Source organism: Lepidochelys kempii, chromosome 2, assembly GCF_965140265.1.
Source record: "Lepidochelys kempii isolate rLepKem1 chromosome 2, rLepKem1.hap2, whole genome shotgun sequence".
NCBI classification, from domain to species: domain Eukaryota; kingdom Metazoa; phylum Chordata; order Testudines; family Cheloniidae; genus Lepidochelys; species Lepidochelys kempii.
The window spans coordinates 184730331-184749220 of NC_133257.1; the positions used below are offsets into that span (position 1 = coordinate 184730331).

The following is an 18890-nucleotide window of genomic DNA, read 5'->3' on the forward strand; positions in this document are numbered from 1 at the left end:
AATCTCTCCATTCTCTGAGTTTGTTAATATCTTCTTATTTGAAGTCCATTGCCCTTATTCTGCTGTTCCCATTCCTTCTTTTCTTTAGAATTGTGAAATCTATAATTTCATGGTTACTTTCACCCAAATTGCCCACTTCAAATTGCCCAAGATTCACTACCAATTCCTCTCTGTTGCTCAGAATCAAATCTAAAATGGCTGTCCTCCTGGTTCCTTCCTCTACTTTCTGAAATAAAAAGATGTCTCCAATGCAATCCAAGCACTTATTGGAAAATTTGTGTTTTGCCAGTTTATTTTTCTAACAGATGTCTGGGTAAAGTCCTCCCATTACTACCAGGTCTTTTGTTTTGGATATTTCTGTTATTTGTTCTTGAAATGCTTCATCCACCTCCTTGTCCTGATTTGGTGGTCTATAATGGACTCCTACCATGATGTCACCCCTATTTTTTTTTTTACCCTTTTGATCAGACCATTTTCAGCTGGTCTGCCTCTTACCTCCTCCTGGACTATAGAATAGGTGTATATATTCTTGATGTATAATGCAACACTTCCTTCCTTTTTATCCTGCCTGTCCTTTCTTAAGCCATAATTTAGCTTATGGACTAATACTTTCAGTTCTTTCTGTTTATTCCCCACACTCCTTGCATTTATGTAGAGACATCTAAAATGTTGAGCAGATTCCTCCACTGATTTCCTTGTTATTGCTCCTATGGCCCAACTGTAATTTTCCGTGTCTCCTCTCCAGCCTCCTTCCCCGCCAACATCTAGCCCTCTGTTAAAGTCACCTTTTTTATACGACGGATATAAAGAGCTAGCCTGTGCTGATCATGCACAGTGCTGAGTAAGGTGGTACATAACCATGAAAGCCAGAGCTCAAGGAAGGACTGGGCACTTTCCCACCTCAGGAAGGTTTGCCCAGTGTGCTCAGTGAGGGAGACCACTCCTTGCATTCCTTCTCTCCATATATGCCCTCACACAAGGGCCAAGGACAATTTGGCCAAAAGAAACTGCAAAAAGACCAAGATCCTTTTCAAATGATGTCAGACTCTGGATTGTGCAGCACCATTTTTATGCTGTCACAGCTGTTAGACTGCTCCATTGTAATCACATTCACATTGCTCTGGCTCACCTGTCATGATGCTTGTGTTGACCAGGCCAATTTATAATACTCACCCAAGCGTGTTTCTGTAAAAACAAGCCCCTTAAATCAATTAACATTTTCACTATACCCTCACTAAATCTTGGCCCATACCAGGGAGTTTATCCTTTTTGATTCTTCTCCAAAGTCTTCTGTTCCATTTTCTGAGTAGGTAAACACTGAAATAAAACAAAACACATGACATTTTAGGGAGAGGTGAAGGCAATTCACCTCCCGAGGCCCACCTTATATCTCTCTCCCCTAATCCTCCCTTTCTAATTTTCACTACCACTCTCAGTAATGTCCTTCTTTTATTAATCAGTCATTTTGTATTGCAGTAGCACTTATATGCCGCAACCAAGTCAGGGGCCCCATTGTGCTAAGCACTGTACAAAGAAGTAGCACAAGATAGTCCCTGCTTGAAGAATTAACAATCAGAACAGACAAAATAAAAGGTGGGAAGGGATACAGGAGAATTGCCCAAGGTCATGCAGCAGGTCAGAGGCGGAGTTGGGAATCGAGCCCAGGTCTCTTGATTCCCAGGCCAATGAGATTCTGGCAGCCTTACTCACACTGTGTAACACCTCACTTTGTGGGTAACTCCACTGAAATCAATGGGTCTACTCAAGCTGAAAGGTCCCACTCAGGGTTAATAAGGGTATCAGAATTTAGCTTAATCTACTGTAATTATTTCATTAGCTGATTTATAACATGCTTCAGGTGCCTTCCCTGCTAACATCAATTGCTTTATTACACTGACTATGTTCCTTCTTCACTCTCTAAGAACAGTTTCCTAATTTTTAGAGAATGGTGTCCCCTACTTTTGGACAAAGCCCATCCATGATTTTAGTAGATGGAACCCATCAACTGTTCTGGGCCTAAGTCACTTTTCTAAGAGTTTAGTCCCAGTATTGGATTACATTTGTTGTTAGAAAAATAAGAAATACATGACAGAAGTCTCCAAAAGCAGTCCAAGCCAGTGATTGTTCTATGTATTGTTGTCTCCCTTCTCTGTGATTTAGTTTCATACTTTCAGAATAATAAAAGCCAAGAAGCCAGTGCACTCCTGCTGAATCTCTCTCTGCCTCCCCAGTGACATAGCAAGAAAAGGTCAGTAAGGTAATATCTGTTTTTGGGCCAACTTCTGTTGGTGAGAGAGACAAGCTTTTGAGTTCACACAGAGCTCTTCAGTTCTGGAGAAGAGCTCTGTGTAAGTTCAAAAGCTTGTCTCTGTCACCAACAGAAGTTGGTCCAATAACAGAAAGGATGAGTGAGGTAATATCTATCTAGACTTACATCATTCATAATGTGAAAAAGCTTTACAAAATTTTAGAGTGCATTTCTGACCTGAAAAGTCGACTGACTAAATATAACTTTTTTGTTCATCAGATTGGCTACCTCTGTGTATTCAGGGTAATTTCTGATTTCTCCATTCAGAAAAATAAAATCTTACTACTATTTTTTACTCTGGTCAGCAATGCAGAATCAGCTGAGTGCGTGAGCATGGTTCTATTTCCGGTGCATTGACAGAACTGAACACTAAGTGTGCTCCTTCCTGGAGATTGTTTCCTATACCTGAATCAGGTACATCTACACACACTCACTGATGGCAATGGGACTGCACAGATGTCTTTTACAGAATAATTTGGCTTGCAGAACTTTTATTACTGGTAATAATGCAAGCAAAGTAATTAGCCCAATTGACTGGTGGAGACCAGGGTGAGTTTACAGAGTTGGCGGTTAGAAAATCCATCTTTTTATTTGTAAACTAAGCACACTTGATATTGTTATGCTTTAGCACTGTAGAGAATTAATTTCCCCTTGAAATTATTGCAATGAATCTATAGAAATGAATAAACCAGCCCATGTTTGCTGTGTCTCCTAGACTTCTCCATAGTGTGTTCCTCTTGCTGTTTCCCTATTGCATAAACCCTATTGCATAAACTGACACAAATCTGCATTTTTCTAAAACATTCCTTGAGGAAGGCTGGGAAAAATAAAACACATGGGGCCTGATTCATTGCTGTGTTACTCTAGCTTTATGGTGTAGTAACATCATTTAGAATCACTGAAGTTATTATCCCTTGTAAAGCGGGAGCAATGCAATGGTGAATAACACCCCAAGAATATTTTTAAATGAGTTCATTAAACTTTTAATCTCTGTTTAACTCATGCTCTTTGAATATTACTGGGAGACATGTAAAAGTAAAGGTCATAGCAACTATGGGGTTCATCTCTACACAAACCAGAAATCCATCTGTTTGCCCTTGCAGCCGTAGGAAAACCATGTGAGAACTCTGACAGCATGAAAAGGGTCTTGGCATTTCCATCATTAGCACAAAAAACACAGACAGTTTATTAAAATCCACCAAGAGGAAATATTTGGAGCAATTGCTGCATAATTTATACACTAGGCCTCTGAAGGATGGATCGAAAAAGAAAGTTGATGCCGATCAAAGGAATCATTAATGTGCTGAGGAAGTTATTTGGAGGTTTGGCACATGCTGAGTTCTTTAAACTGATCTATTTGAGCAAGTTTCTTGAGGCCTCTAAGTCATGCAGATCCCATAGAAAAGTTTCTTACAGGCTCCAAAAAAAAAAAAAAAAAAGGAGGTAAGTGATGAAAAAAAAGCAATCTGAAAACCTTTGGGGAAAAATGAAACTCAGGTAGAATGGATTCTTTCCAACTGGCCAGGTTGAGTTACAGTTCCAAGTGCTCAAGTGAGGTGGAAAATCCCCCCTCAGCATGTAACCCACCCATCAGGAGGAGGTGGGTGCCACTGATGGGTGGGCCACATGCTGAGAGGGAGGAAAAGGACTGAAACCAGAGATGTGAAATGAAAGGGTCGGAATGAGGAGCAGGGAGAAGTCTGGGAAGGAGGTAAAATGGGAGGTGGGGGTGGGAAAGGACAACTACATTTGACACCTGACCACTGTAAAACTTACTAGCCATATGCCAAAACCAATGGGGGATCTGCACTGTGGAGGAGGTGGATGTTGGGGTTCAAAGAAGAGAGGTCCATTCGCTGTGCTTGTGTTTCCCTCGGATTCAGCCAGTCTGCCCCTGCCTGAAGTTTGGGAATACTAATTCTTCTTGGTGGTATCGGTGAGCCTCGGTGCAACAACTCCTCCACTCCTGGCTTATAGGGTTACTGGGTGCCCCGAAGTTCTTTCTACACACAATCTTTCTATTGCCAGGACTGAACTGGAGCCCAATGGACACTGCAATTTCGCAACTCAGTGTTCCAAGCTCCTGGCTAAGACTCCGTCACTGCACGCACGGAAGTCTTCATCACTGGGCTGCCAGTGATGGAGTTACCTCATAACAGTTACAACAGTACAAGAACATTACATTCAGATTCAAAAAGAGGACAAAGCATTTGGACTATTAGTGTTATTTATGATTTGTACTACAGTAGCACCAAAAGGCCACATCTGAGATCAAGACCCATTGTGCTGGGCCTGGTATGGAACACATGTAACAGACTCTCTCTGCCCTGATGAGCTAATAGTCTAAGTAGACGAGACAGACAAAAGGGTGGGAGGAGAGGAAGTATCATCATCCCCATTTTACAGGTGGGGAATTGAGGAGAACAGACATTAAATGACCAGCCTAAAGTCTCACAAAACATACAGGAAGTCTGTACCAGAGGCATGGACTGAACCCAGATGTGCTGAGTGCCTGTCCACTGTCACCTAAATCTGGTCATAGTGGGTATGGAAAATCAGTCCCCACAGGCCATTAGGAGCCAAGTAAATATGCAACACTGGTAAAGAGACCTTCCCAGACTCCTGTTCCCAACCCCTTGGCCAAAACTCTTCCTTAACTCAATAAACGAATAAACTCCCTTAAGGACATAAGAAAGGTCCACACTGGGCCAAATTCATCCCTCATGGATTCCACTTGTGTGGGCCAAGGTAGTGGAATAATTACACCAGTCATTTAGAAGAATATTTTTGTGCATCTGAAAATACTAGATGGTTCCAGAACTCACCACTGTTGCTGCGTTTCCTGTTTATATCAAACATGCTTCCTGAACCATCTGCTTCCTCAGGAACTTCTGCCAGGTCTGAAGTCTATGAGGAAAGAGAGGATGAATGGGACAAAATAAGGAAGAAAGTGGATAATGAGGTGAAATAAAATCACACAGGAGCATTAAGTGAAAGCAGCAGCTTGGTGTTTTGAGAGTGGAGGGAGTCAACATGAAGAGATTTGCTGATAACATGATATCCAACGGGGCAGTTCAAATTCTTAATGGGAAGCAGCAGGAAACCCAAATGAATGCCAATTCTAGTATACAACAGATTTCTGGACAGCAGAAGAAGTTGGGGTTTAGGAGTTAATAAAAAAAGGTTGGTATCTGTACAGAGTAGCTATTTTTTGGTGCTTGTAAATCTTTATTTGCAGTTACACTTCATAACACTATAACAATTCATTAACCATTTATTAAAACATATATAATTCATTTATTAAGGTTTTAGAAACAGTTTAGAAACATATCCTTAAGAGGAAGTCTGACCTTAATTTCTCCAATTTGCTATGGAAGAAAGCTCAGGAGCGTGAAAGACCTACTGAAATTAGTCACATAATCACTGCACCTAATTTCTTCGCTGGTATAATTAAAAAATTGAAAGCTAAATACCTTTGTTACACTTATTTTATGTATTGGTTGTACTGCAGTAGTGCCTAGAGGCTCCAATCAGGATTAGTGCCCCCATGGTACTAGGTGTTGTACAAACATAGAGGACAATCCAGTGCCAGGCTTCAAAAGTATATAGTCTAAGGGCCAGAGTCCAATATCATTACTTGTGTTGAGTAGCACCTTTCTGCATGGGTAGCTACATTGGAGTAAGGAGCTACTCTAGATAAAGTCATCAGAATCTGACCCTCTGAACCTTCAGATTCTGAGTTCAACATGCTCATCTACTTTGGGGATTATTTTTAAAACATCTCTATAAACTCAGGAGTTTTCTGATGCATTTTCTAGTCTGAAAACCTATTTCCTTTTGTATATTCCTAAGGTTTGTTTATTTCTTGATAACATCTTTTTAAAGTGCTTTTGAGGATTTCATCCTACCATTTAATTTCTTCATGATACGGTGTAATTATACTTTACACACAAGTAAACTAACTGCTTTGCAAGCCTACGCTTGGGACACAAGAAGAAAAGACAAAAAATGTGCTCCAGCTAGCTTTAAAGCTCACCATCAATGATGTGGCTTTCTTCAACAATTTTCTAAATCTTGTTTTCTGTCACATGTTTATAGCAAAGCTGCTCGCTCATAGACTTTAAGGGCAGAAGGTACCGTTGTGATCATCTAGTCTGACCTCCTGCACATTGCAGGCCACAGAATCTCTCACCCCCATCTGTAGTAGAACCATAATCTCTGGCTGAGTTACTGAAGATCTCAAATAATGATTTAAAGACTTCAAGTTACAGAGAATCCAACATTTACTCTAGTTCAAACCAGCAGGTGACCCGGGCCCCAGGCTATAGAAGAAGGCAACAAGCACCGAAGGTCTTTGCCAATCTGACCAGGGGAAAAATTCCTTCCAAATATGGCAATCAGTTAGACCCTGAGCATGTGGGCAAGACCCACCAGCCAGACACCTGGAAAAGAATTAGCTATAGTAACTGAGAGCCCTCCTCATTGAGTGTCCGGTCTCTAGCTGCTGGGGCTACTTGCTACAGCAATCGCACATGGGCCACATTCCATTGTAGGCAGTCTCATCATGCCACCCTCTCCATAAAACCTATCAAGCTCAGTCTTGAAGACTACTAGGTTTTTTTGCCTCCACTGCTCCCCTAGGGAGGCTGTTCCAGAACTTCACTCCTCTGATGGTTAGAAACCTTCAACTAATTTCAAGTCTAAACTTGTTGATGGTCAGTTTATAGCCATTTGTTCTTGTGTCAACATTGGCCCACAACAAATAACTCCTTTCCCACCCTGGTATTTATCCCTCTGATCTATTTATAGAGAGCAATTGTATCTCCCCTCAGTCTTTGTTTGGTTAGGCTAAACAAGTCAAGCTCCTTGAGTCTCCTTTCATAAGGTAGGTTTTTCCATTCCTTTGATCATCCTAGTAGCCCTTTTCTGCACTTGTTCCAGTTTGAATAAATCTTTCTTAAACATGGGAGACCACAATTGCACATAGTATTGCAGATGAGGTCTCATCAGTGCCTTGTATAATGGCAATAACACTTCCCTGTCTCTACCAGAAATACCTTGCCTGATACATCCTAAGATTTCATTAGCCTTTTTCACCTTGGCAGCTCATAGTCATCCTGTGATCAACCAATACACCCAGAGCTTTCTCCTCCTCTGTCACTTCCAACTGTTACATCCCCAGTTTATAGCACAAATTCTATACTTACCTACATGCCTCCAGTTTCCATCCAGGACACACCACACAATCCATTGTCTACAGCCACGCTCTAAGATACAACCGCATTTGCTCCAATCCCTCAGACAGAGACAAACACCTACACGATCTCTATCAAGCATTCTTACAACTACAGTATCCACCTGCTGAAGTGAAAAACAGATTGACAGAGCTAGAAGAGTACCCAGAAGTCACCTACTGCAGGACAGGCCCAACAAAGAACATAACAGAACACCACTAGCTGGCACCTTTAGCCCCCAACTAAAACCTCTCCAACGCATCATCAAGGATCTACAACCTATCCTGAAAAATGATCCCTCACTCTCACAGATCTTGGGAGACAGACCAGTCCTCGCTTACAGACAGCTCCCCAACCTGAAGCAAATACTCTCCAGCAACCACACACCACACAACAAAAAAACTAATCCAGGAACCTATCCTTGCAACAAAACCTGATGCCAACTCTGTCCACATATTTATTCAAGTGGCACCATCAGAGGACCTAATCACATTAGCCACGTCATCAGGGGCTCGTTCACCTACACATCTACAAATATGATATATGCCATCATGTGCCAGCAATGCCCCTCTGCCATGTACATTGGCCAATCCGGACAGTCTCTACATAAAAGAATAAATGGACACAAATCTGACATCAGGAATCATAACATTCAAAAACCAGTAGGAGAACACTTCAACTTCTCTGGCCACTTAGTAAAAGATTTAAGGGTGGCAATTTTTCAACAGAAAAAATTCAAAAACAGACTCCAACGAGAAACTGTTGAGCTTGAATTAATATGCAAATTAGATACCATTAACTTGGGTTTGAATAGAGACTGAGAGTGGCTGGGTCATTACACATATTGAATCTATTTCCCCATGTTAAGTCTCCTCACCCCTTCTTGTCAACTGTCTAAATGGGCCATCTTGATTATCACAACAGAAGATTTTTTCTCCTGCTGATATAGCTCATCTTAACTAATTAGCCTCTTACAGTTTGTATGGCAACTTCCACCTTCTCTGTATCTATATATCTCTTCTTACTATATGTTCCATTCTATGCATCCGATGAAGTGGGCTGTAGCAACAAGGCAGTAGGCCTTGAAGTGGGCTGCAGGCAACAAGGGCACACTGAGTCAGCAGTGTGCCCTTGTTGCCAAGAAGGCCAATGGTATTTTAGGATGTATAAGTAGGGGCATAGCGAGCAGATCGAGGGACGTGATCGTTCCCCTCTATTCGACATTGGTGAGGCCTCATCTGGAGTACTGTGTCCAGTTTTGGGCCCCACACTACAAGAAGGATGTGGATAAATTGGAGAGAGTCCAGCGAAGGGCAACAAAAATGATTAGGGGTCTAGAACACATGAGTTATGAGGAGAGGCTGAGGGAGCTGGGATTGTTTAGCCTGCAGAAGAGAAGAATGAGGGGGGATTTGATAGCTGCTTTCAACTACCTGAAAGGGGGTTCCAAAGAGGATGGCTCTAGACTGTTCTCAATGGTAGCAGATGACAGAACGAGGAGTAATGGTCTCAAGTTGCAGTGGGGGAGGTTTAGATTGGATATTAGGAAAAACTTTTTCACTAAGAGGGTGGTGAAACACTGGAATGCGTTACCTAGGGAGGTGGTAGAATCTCCTTCCTTAGAGGTTTTTAAGGTCAGGCTTGAGAAAGCCCTGGCTGGGATGATTTAACTGGGAATTGGTCCTGCTTCGAGCAGGGGGTTGGACTAGATGACCTTCAGGGGTCCCTTCCAACCCTGAGATTCTATGATTCTATGAAAAGCTTATGCTCTAATAAATTTGTTAGTCTCTAATATGCCACAAGTACTCCTGTTCTTTTTGCAGATACAGACTAACACTACTCTGAAACCTGGCTACTACTCTGAAACCTGCCACAAATTCTTGTTAGTCCTTAAGTTCATGACCTTGCACTTTACACTATTAAATTTCAACCCATTTCTATTACTCCAGTTTTCAAGGTCATCCATCTCTTTTTGTATGATATTCTGTTCCTTCTCATTATTGGCAATACCTCCCAACTTTTGCAATTCACAAATTTTATTAGCACACTCCCACTTTTTGTGCCAAGGTCGTGAATGAAAATGTTAAAGGTTTAAATGCTTGAAAGATGAAAAATGAAATTTGTTTTCCTGTAAATATATTCCACCTTTATACACACATTAATTGTTATTGCAGGGTTGCTTATAAATGTAAGGCTGTTGGCACTGATCTGTTAGAGCAAAAAACCAACCGACCAACCAACCCAACAGCATTAAAACATGTGCCTGGAATAAAAGTTATTTGGACTTTACAAACATACCAAATAAAATAAACCAGATAATGAATTAATTGACTTTTATAGTGCCTTTTTAATGGCAGCTGTATAACAAAACATATAAGGCTGGGTTAGCCATAATGTCTGAGTCAAATCACAACGTGATTAATTCCATTTGGCTTTGCTAAATTTCTCAGCACTTTCAGTTGGACACAGTATTTTCGTCACTTCTTTTCCTGAACTGTTGTTTAGAGCTACTTTGCTCTGTCAGTCCCCAACTCAGGAACACATCCTTAGCTATGGGAGTTAACAGGGAGCTGGCGGGACTGAAAATCATTTTATCTTGTCTCCCTTGCCAACACCCTGCCCTCCTGTTTGTCCCATCCACCTCTTATGGCTTGTCTTTTAAACTGTAAGCATTTCTGGGCAGGAGCTGTCAGTTATTATATATTTTTACTGTGCCTTACACAATGGGGTCCCAACCTGGTTGAGGCCTTTAGGCTCTATCGCAATATAAATGTTAAGTGATAAGAATACTGTGTAAAGTGGGGCAAACTATGGGGAATGTCACAGGCTGAACATGGACTTCCTAGCTCTTAGGTGGAAAACAGACATCGTTGAAAGAAATCCCAGATCACAGTTATTTTTCAACAGTTTGCAAAGGCTGGATCCCTGGATTTCCCACCAACTAGCTTCAAGACTTAACCTTCAGCAAATGTAACCCTTCATTTTGGCGCATTCAACACCAGACTCCTGCATCTCTGTAATGATTAAAAAGCCTTTGGCTCCATACACTGACAGTGTTGCACCTGAGGTGAGAATATCCTGCTATAATGAAATGTTTTGCTGAATATTGTGTCAGTGCCATAACAATCTCTGCATTATGGGCTTGATCCAGAGCCCACTGAAGTTAGTGTGTGTCTTTCCACTGACATCAATGAGTTTTGGATCAGGCCCTATAGGACAAATACTCTCACTTTGAAATACAAAGCCTCACTCCGAAAGAATTGATCCATCAAACCCTGAAGGAAGACTGGTGCCAAGTTTACATTACCTCAAACAATTTCCCCATATAAATATGCGCTAGAGGATTACATTTTGAGGGAAGCAGTGAAGTGATAGGTGCTCAGTTTGGAGCATATGCCTACCTTCCATTTATGGTCATTCAAGAAACCAGGCCAAAATCACCTAGAGGGACATGCAGATTCTAGATGTTATTGTGACATTGGTCTCAATAAGGTCATAAAAGCTGTATTCCTTCCTGCTTTGCATCTATTACCCACTTCACTGTAGCATAATCACAGCTGGCACATTGGGCAAACCAGGCACATCATTCACAACCTCCACTGTGATTGTAATGAAACAACAGCTCAGGGATGTGGGATGGAAGGACCAACAGTGAAGAAGTTAAGTTTCTGTAACTGCTTACCCATTGCTGACTCAGAATTTAACTGTGAGAAGTTAGGGTTTCCCATGTCTGTCTCTCTGTCTTATGCTTTTCTATATTATCTAACCACTGACGTGTGCTACATTTAGTCACAATCTGACTCCCTGGGAGAATAGCCCATGACAAAAGGGCATTCTGTACTTTACACCCACTCCCCATCTTGTTATGATCAAAAGTCCAGGGCAAGCTGATAATGCATCTGTGTTTTCTACACCTGAGTAATCATTCATAATTTAACATAATGCTTTATTGATTTAACAGGTAATAATTACATTTGTAGAACTCCTGTTCCAGTATAAATTAAATAAGCCAAAGAAAGAGCTGTAATCACAAACCGTGAAAGGTTTTAGAACTGGTTTTGGAATTAAAAAAAGGCGGAAAATTACTAAGTTTCTTTTAAAAGAGAAAACACTGGATGAGGGGCATGTCCTTTACTAACTCCTGTGCAGCTTTTACTTAGGAATTGTAAGTCTCTGGTTTCAATTTCTCTGTGCTTGCCTTTCTGAGTTAAATTAATGTCTGTTTAAAAGGCCATCTGTACCATTTAAGGCCCTGATTCAACACAGCAATTAAGCACCTGTTTAGGTCCCAATGAAATAATGGCTTAAGTGCTGTGCTGAACAGGGATGGATTGAAGCACCAGTTTAACATTAAGCAAGTGTTTAAGTGCTGAGCTGAATTGGGGCCTGAGTCCTATAGGCACTTTCTTGCAGTGATGAATTTCACTCTAAGGCAGAAGTTCCCTTTTCAAGTGCAGACAACACTGTAACAGAGAGATTGTCTGTTGACCACCTCCCTTCTCATTCATGATGGAGAATCACTCCCCCGCCTATGCCTCTCCCCCAGGCCCATGTAATGTATTGTTTCCAGCCATCTTTAATGAAATAAGGACCCAAGCTAGCACCATGTGATCAGCCAGGGCTTAAATTCAGCTGGAGCCCTCGGGAGCAGAGCTCCAGTAAATATTTTTAAACCTGTGGGAGCCTTGGCACCTCCCCAAAGGGCTAAAGCCCTGAGCCCAAGCGCCTCCCTATGGGGCTAATGCCCTGCAGCTGAAGCCTGGAGCCCCAAATTGTTGGGGGGAGGTGCGGGGAGCTCTGGGAAATAGTCTCTGAGAATTTAAGTCCTGCAGCCAACTATTCCTAGACTACTACTACTATCTAGGTCCTGAATTTCAGAGATGCCAATCACCTGCAATTTCCACTGAATTCAGTTAGAGTTGTGGGCATTCAGGACCCCTGAAAAAACAGCCTTCTGCTGCTTCAGTCATGGACTGGCCGACATGCTCAGGAATGAAAATGAGGGGATGTAAGGTGCTACCTTAATCACCTGCACGGTCTACCCAGATCAGGGATCCCAGTGCCATTGGGCAGCTACTCCCTCTCCTCTGCACATGGGCAAAGAGTGGGTGGAGGCAGAATTCAGTACCTGTTCTGCCCCTAGAACAGTGTGACTATACATTGCCTGCTAGTCATAGCTAGTTGCAAGATACCAATGGCTTTTTTAAAGCCGGTGCTGTGCCCATGCAAGTCACTTTTCAAATTTAAACAGTTTTGCTTATTTTAGGTTTTTACTTCCCCTCCTCTCCCTCCCAAATGATTCTAGCCTACGTGGTTTGTTGAATTTCAGCATTTTCAGATCAAAGTGAAACAGGAATGCTCACCTGTTCAACGTCTATTTTTCCTTCTTTTTAAGGGTTAGTTACAAGATGTTCACAAACTGGGTTTACAAAAAAGAATTTATAGGCCCTTTTCTAGTCTGGAATGTATTTTTTTTAATAGCCTGAAATTTGGACTTTCTGATGGAAACTAACACAACTATTGTGTATGGATGTGCTGTGATCCTGCAAAAGGAAAAGGGAAGATAAAACAGAAGAATTACAGAGTTCCGTTTGGGTGAATCAGATCCACTTCCAGAGCTGCCCCTCTTGGTCTTCTGTGCTAAGGAGGTTCCAAATCGGAGGGTTTCATACACGGGGTCGACTTTGTTGCCACAAGCTGCAACAGAAGAGGCAAAACAGAGATAAACACGTGAAAGAAAGTACCCATCATTATGTCTCCTTCACTTAGAGACTTAACTGCCCATCCGTCATTCCACTCATTCCTTGCTCCCAACCTTCCTATTGACTGAGCCGCCCCTAATCCTCTCCCATTGCAACTAAAATCACCTCATTTGTGAGAAACTACATGATCTACACCCATTCCCACTGTCCCACAGCCTCTCCCTTCTCCCACTTAGGATAAGTCTACACTGCAATTGGGATGGCACGTGTAGGCATCTCCATATTAGCTTTGATTGAGCCAGCTTGCTATAAGTAACAGTATAGGCGTGGTGGCCTGGACTAGCTGCTCCAATTCATATCTGGGGTCCCAGGTGGGCCTGTATTTGGGCAGTTAGCCTGTGCCACTGCCTGTACCGATGCAATTTCCCTGCTATTTTTAGCAAGCCAGCATGAGTATGCCAATGTGCGCTGCAGTTGCATCGCCTATTGCGGTGTAGACATACCCTTAGGCCATCCATCTCACTCGTAGATTCCTTTTCTCTGCTTTCTTGATCCCTCCCACACACACACACACTCTACGACTGGCTCTTACTTCCTTTGCAAGAGAGAGATGGGCCTTATCTCAACATCCAGCAAATTCTGGCCTTTGTTTTGAATGGAAGATATTTATAATATATGGTAAAAGGACAAAAGTCATTAGCTGTTCATGAATGGAACTGGATCTTCGCATAAGAGCTTAGCTCTACTTTGTGTCTTTGTGGCTATTTAAGGACCTAGCTGAAGCAATCTCGGAACCATTACCAATTATCTTCACAAACTCATGGAGAATCAACTGGTTCCAGGTGACTGGAGAAGGGCAAACATGCTAAATACTTTAAAAGGGGAATAAAGAGGACCTGGTGAATTATAGACCAGTCAGCCTAACTTCAATATTTGGGAAAGGTACTAGAACAAATGATTAAATAATCAGTTGGTAAGTACCCAGAGGATAATAGGATGATAAGGAATAGCTAAGATGAATCTGTCAGGAATAAATCATGCAAAACCAACCGAATTTACTTCTTTGACAGGGTTACTGGCCTAGTGGATAAAGGGGAAAGCAGTAGACGTGATATAACTTAATTTTAGTAAGGCTTGTGACACAGTGCCACATGACAGTCTCATGAGCAAACTAGGGAAATGCAGTCTAGATGAATTTACTATAAGGTGGGTGCACAACTTGTTGACAGCCCATGCTCAAGGAGTCATTATCAGTGGTTCGCTGTCAAACTAACAGGGTGTATCTAATGGGATCCCATAGAGGTCAGTCCTGGCTCTGGTACTATTTAGTATTTTCATTAATGGGCAATGGAGTGGCAACTATGCTTATAAAATTTGCAGAGGACATCAAGCTGGGAGGGATTGCAAGTATTTTGGGTGACAGAATGATAATTCAAAAGGACCTTGATAAATTGGAGAACTGATCTGAAATCAACAAGATAAAAGTCAATAAATACAAATGCAAAGTACTACACTTAGGAAGGAAAAAGCAAATGCACAACTACAAAATTGGGAATAACTGGAGTAAAGGATCTGGAGGGGTTATAGTGGATCACAAATGGAATATGAGCCAACTACGTGATGCATGAGAAAAAGGCAAATATCATTCTTGGATGTATTAAGAGGAGTGTTGTATGTAAGACACACTACGAAGCACTGGTGAAGTCTCAGCTGGAGTACTGTGTCCAATTCTGGGCACAAAACTTTAAGAAAGATGTGGAAAACTTGGAGAGAATTCAGAGGAGAGTGATAAAAGGTTTAGAAAACCTGACCAATGAGGAAAGGTTAAAAAATTGGGCATGTTTAGTATTGAGAAAAGAAGACTGAGTGGGGACCTGATAACAGTCTTCAAATATAATAAGGGCTGTTATAAAGAGGTCTGTGATCAATTGTTCTTCATGTCCACTGAAGGTAGGACAAGAAGTAATGGGATTAATCTGCAACTAGGGAGGTTTAGGTTAGATATAGGAAAAACCACCTAACTGTAAGCACTGAAACACTTTACTATGGGAGGTTGTGGAATCCCCATCACTGGAGGTTTTTGAGAATAGGTTGGACAAACACCTGCAAGGGATGGTCTCGTTATGCTTGGTCCCACTTCAGAGCAGGGGAATGGACTATATGACCTCTTGAGATCCCTTTAAGCCTTACATAGCTATCATTTTATAAGAACTGAGCACTTCTCCCAAATCTCAAAACAGCAAAAGTTTCAGTTGAGTAAAGAGAAAAATGATGCAAGCTAATGAATATGGGACTCCAATCCTACATTTAGAATCACAGGAGAGGACCCTTGTCCCCAAACAGAGCCCCAGTTAAGTCAGTAAGGTCAGTCCACACAGTTGTAGGATCAGGGCCTTACATTCACCTAGCACTATTCATCCCAAAGCACATTCAAGAACTGTGGACCTGATTTTCTATTATTAGAAATTTTAAAATCAAGACCGGATGTTTTTCTAAAAGTTTTTCTATGGTCTAGTTCAAAGAAGAATTATATGGGGAAGTTCTGTGGCCTGTGTTATACAGGACATCAGACTAGCTGATCACAGTGGTTCTTTCTGGCCTTGGTATCTCTGAACGTACGCTCTCACTTACACTGGTGTAAATCAAGGTAAGTCAGCCAAAGTCTATACATTTACAGCAGTGTGACAGAGACCAGATTCAGGCTCTATATAACACATAGCATCACAGAAATGCAGCCTCCTCTAGGGTGGAAGGTGGTAACTAGTTAACCTACATAGCGGGGAGGTGAAAGATACTGGGATAGAGCAAGACAAACCTTGTTTTTACAGAAGAGCTGCTCAGAATATTTTGAACAGAAACAATTCTCATATTAAAAGGGTCTTTTTTTAAAAATGAAAATTTACACACAGCCATTTAATTTTAAAAAAATGTTTTGATGGAAACTACAGGCAAAAATATGAGCCCATTGGCTGCTCTCAGACACATTCTTTCATGTTAGTTATTTTCTTGGTTTTCAGTTTTTGCATTGTCAGTTTTGAATGGTCACCCTTTAATCACATGGAGGAAGTTTTTCAAAATTGAATTTTTTTTTTGGTTCAAAATTTTCATTTTCAGAATCGGGTGTAACAGAGAGCAAAATCTGGCCCAAGTATCTGAAGAAATACTAACTAAATCAGTAAAAATCAAACGAGAAAAGAAAGGAAGGTGAACAAGAGAGAATGGAAGCATAATTCATTCAAGATCCTGATTAGACCAGTGTTGAGCATAGTTCACTGTTATTTTAATATACAACTCTTGTGGTGCTTCTTCCCAAATCAGGCCTGGCTAGCAGCAATGCACAGGCTCCTCCCACTTTGAGCACAAGCATTGGTTTGGTGAACGTGATGACAGTGAGCATTTTATGTGCATTGTGCCTTTGAATCATGTAATATTGAAAATAAAAATAAATACATTTCTTTCAGTTACAGCTTTGAAGGACTATTTCTCTGAGATGGTGGAAGAACACCTGGCCCCTCACTGGCAAAGGAGTTGAAGGGCTGCTAAGAACAAACATAACTTCTGAGAGCATAGCGCAGCCCAAAAGAGATTGAAAGATAAAGCAGTTAAAACTCACCAATAGGCATCACTTCTTTGATGCAGCCAAACTGTTCATGAATGAGTAGTGGGGAACTGTAGTAACGCCGAAACCCCTTTGGCTAGAGAGAGGAAACATGTGACGTGTGTCTCTGACATGACTGATATTGTGTCACGGAGCATCAGAAATAATCTCAGCTGTTCTGCTAGTGGCATCATCCTTATTCCCACTAAAATAAGTCTTGAGAGCAGGAACAGACTCTCTGTTACAGACCAGCAATTTACCTCCTTCACTGCAGGGTGCCGAGAATAGGGGTTTATTTTTTTGCCTACTGGAAACATCTCATTTCTGTTTCTTAATGTTATCTGGAATAATGGCCTTCATTTTCAAACTCTATTTTACCTTCAACCTTACACAAATTTAGCATTAATAAGTTTAAATTAATTACAGCAGAAATGCTGGATCATAAAACAGAGGTTTTGCAATATTCTATGCTAAGGAATATTCTATTGCCACAGTATTTAAAGTATTGGGAATTGCTGATTTTCTTGTGGGTCTCAGTTTGGGTCTTTATCCCATATTGGTGTGACCCACTTTGGAGCCTTGGCAGGTAGAGACACATGCTCATAAATATTGGCTTTAAGGGTGAGTCATCTTTCCTTATACAAAGCCAGAGCGGATGGGCTTTGCTCAGCAATTCTTTCCAGGAATCATCCCTTCGGGATGCAATGATGGTCCATAGCCTGTACTACAGCCCACTGGTTGCAGTAGCCTTCAGGATGGCTTAATCCTTCCTCTCCCATGCAGGAGTATTTGGCCAGTGAATGTATATAGTGATGGATCTATTCGCAATGCCTCCATCCTGCCCTGCTCTAATGTCAAATCCCTCTGCTGCCTTGTACATAGCCTATTAGAGCACAGTCTGCAGTGCACAAAGGGGATAGTCTGCCTGTGCCCGACCACTCCCTGTGGGTCCTATGCACTTACAGGTCGAAGGAGCAGGATTTGGGCCTATGTAGCAAAAGATTTCAAACAAAATAATCACATAGCCCTCAGATATTCTTTCTAGGGAGATACGGTATAACAGCCAGAGCGATGCCGCTTTTTTAGCACAGTTCATAATGAATGAAGTACTTTGTTAACTCAGTATTTACCATATCTTGAGATAAGACATTCTCAGCCTAAGGCTCAGGAATTCACTAGCCGGCAACATGGCTGTTACCATGGACATCGTTTTGATTAGTTATAGCTCATAGCTAATCAATGCTACCTGCATTTGGCTACCTTGTGTTTCCGCACTAATCTACGCTACATACAGGCTCACGTCACAACAAGAAGTGTGGAAGCCTCACAACTGGGTGACTTCATTTAACAGTGGCATTTCCAAATTGCCAGTAAAGAAATGTTTAGGGAGGATGTGTATAGCTACAATATCCAGATGGGTAAAGTTGCAGGGTGTTAATCCTGCTGCTATCGTGCTTCCACATAAAGACACAAATGGTGAAGGAATGATGGGGTTGACAGTTGTGATGCCTGTGGGGAACTGATGCTAGTGATTTAGAGCCTTACTTCCCCAACTACAGGCGAAATTCTGAGCGCCCGTAGGCCCGTAAAACTCCTGACTTAAGCTGAGTGGTGCCTGCTTCTGACAGTTCTGAATTTGGCCTTTCTTCGTTTGCTCCTGTATAAAAACTAAAGCACCACCACACAGCTTTAGCTGGCAATGTGTATAATGACACACTCCCCCCTCCTGAAGTCTGAAACAATTAATATGAACTAAATATGCAGCTTACACCAGACCAGCAATTCAATTCTTTAGTATCCATCTATCCTTGAGACTCAGCTTTCTGCACCAGAAAGTCCCAGGCTGTGACTACAATTCCGGTTAAAGCACATTCTGTTTTACCTCATGTGTAACTTCCATTCATATTAATAGGAACTACTGTACAAACACATGGAGAGCGCAGGCCCTGCAAGACTATGGGTGGATCTCCTAGCCCCTTTCAAATCAATGACAAAACTTTGATTGACTTCAGAAGGGCCGGGGCTTCAACCTATTTGTTCCTAACTTG

The 18890-nt window shown here is 41.6% G+C and overlaps 1 protein-coding gene across 1 annotated transcript in view; it reads right to left on the bottom strand.

Annotated features, from left to right (window-relative positions):
* The window catches only part of STAC (SH3 and cysteine rich domain), a 106132-nt gene that overhangs the window by 21209 nt on the left and 66033 nt on the right, over nucleotides 1-18890 (bottom strand). The window contains exons 4-7 of the mRNA XM_073329503.1: nucleotides 16858-16939; nucleotides 13124-13239; nucleotides 5134-5215; nucleotides 1253-1317 (exon numbers count right to left, since the gene is read on the bottom strand). Of these exons, the coding sequence (XP_073185604.1) occupies nucleotides 1253-1317; nucleotides 5134-5215; nucleotides 13124-13239; nucleotides 16858-16939 (345 nt within the window). The remainder of the gene's footprint in view (nucleotides 1-1252; nucleotides 1318-5133; nucleotides 5216-13123; nucleotides 13240-16857; nucleotides 16940-18890) is intronic.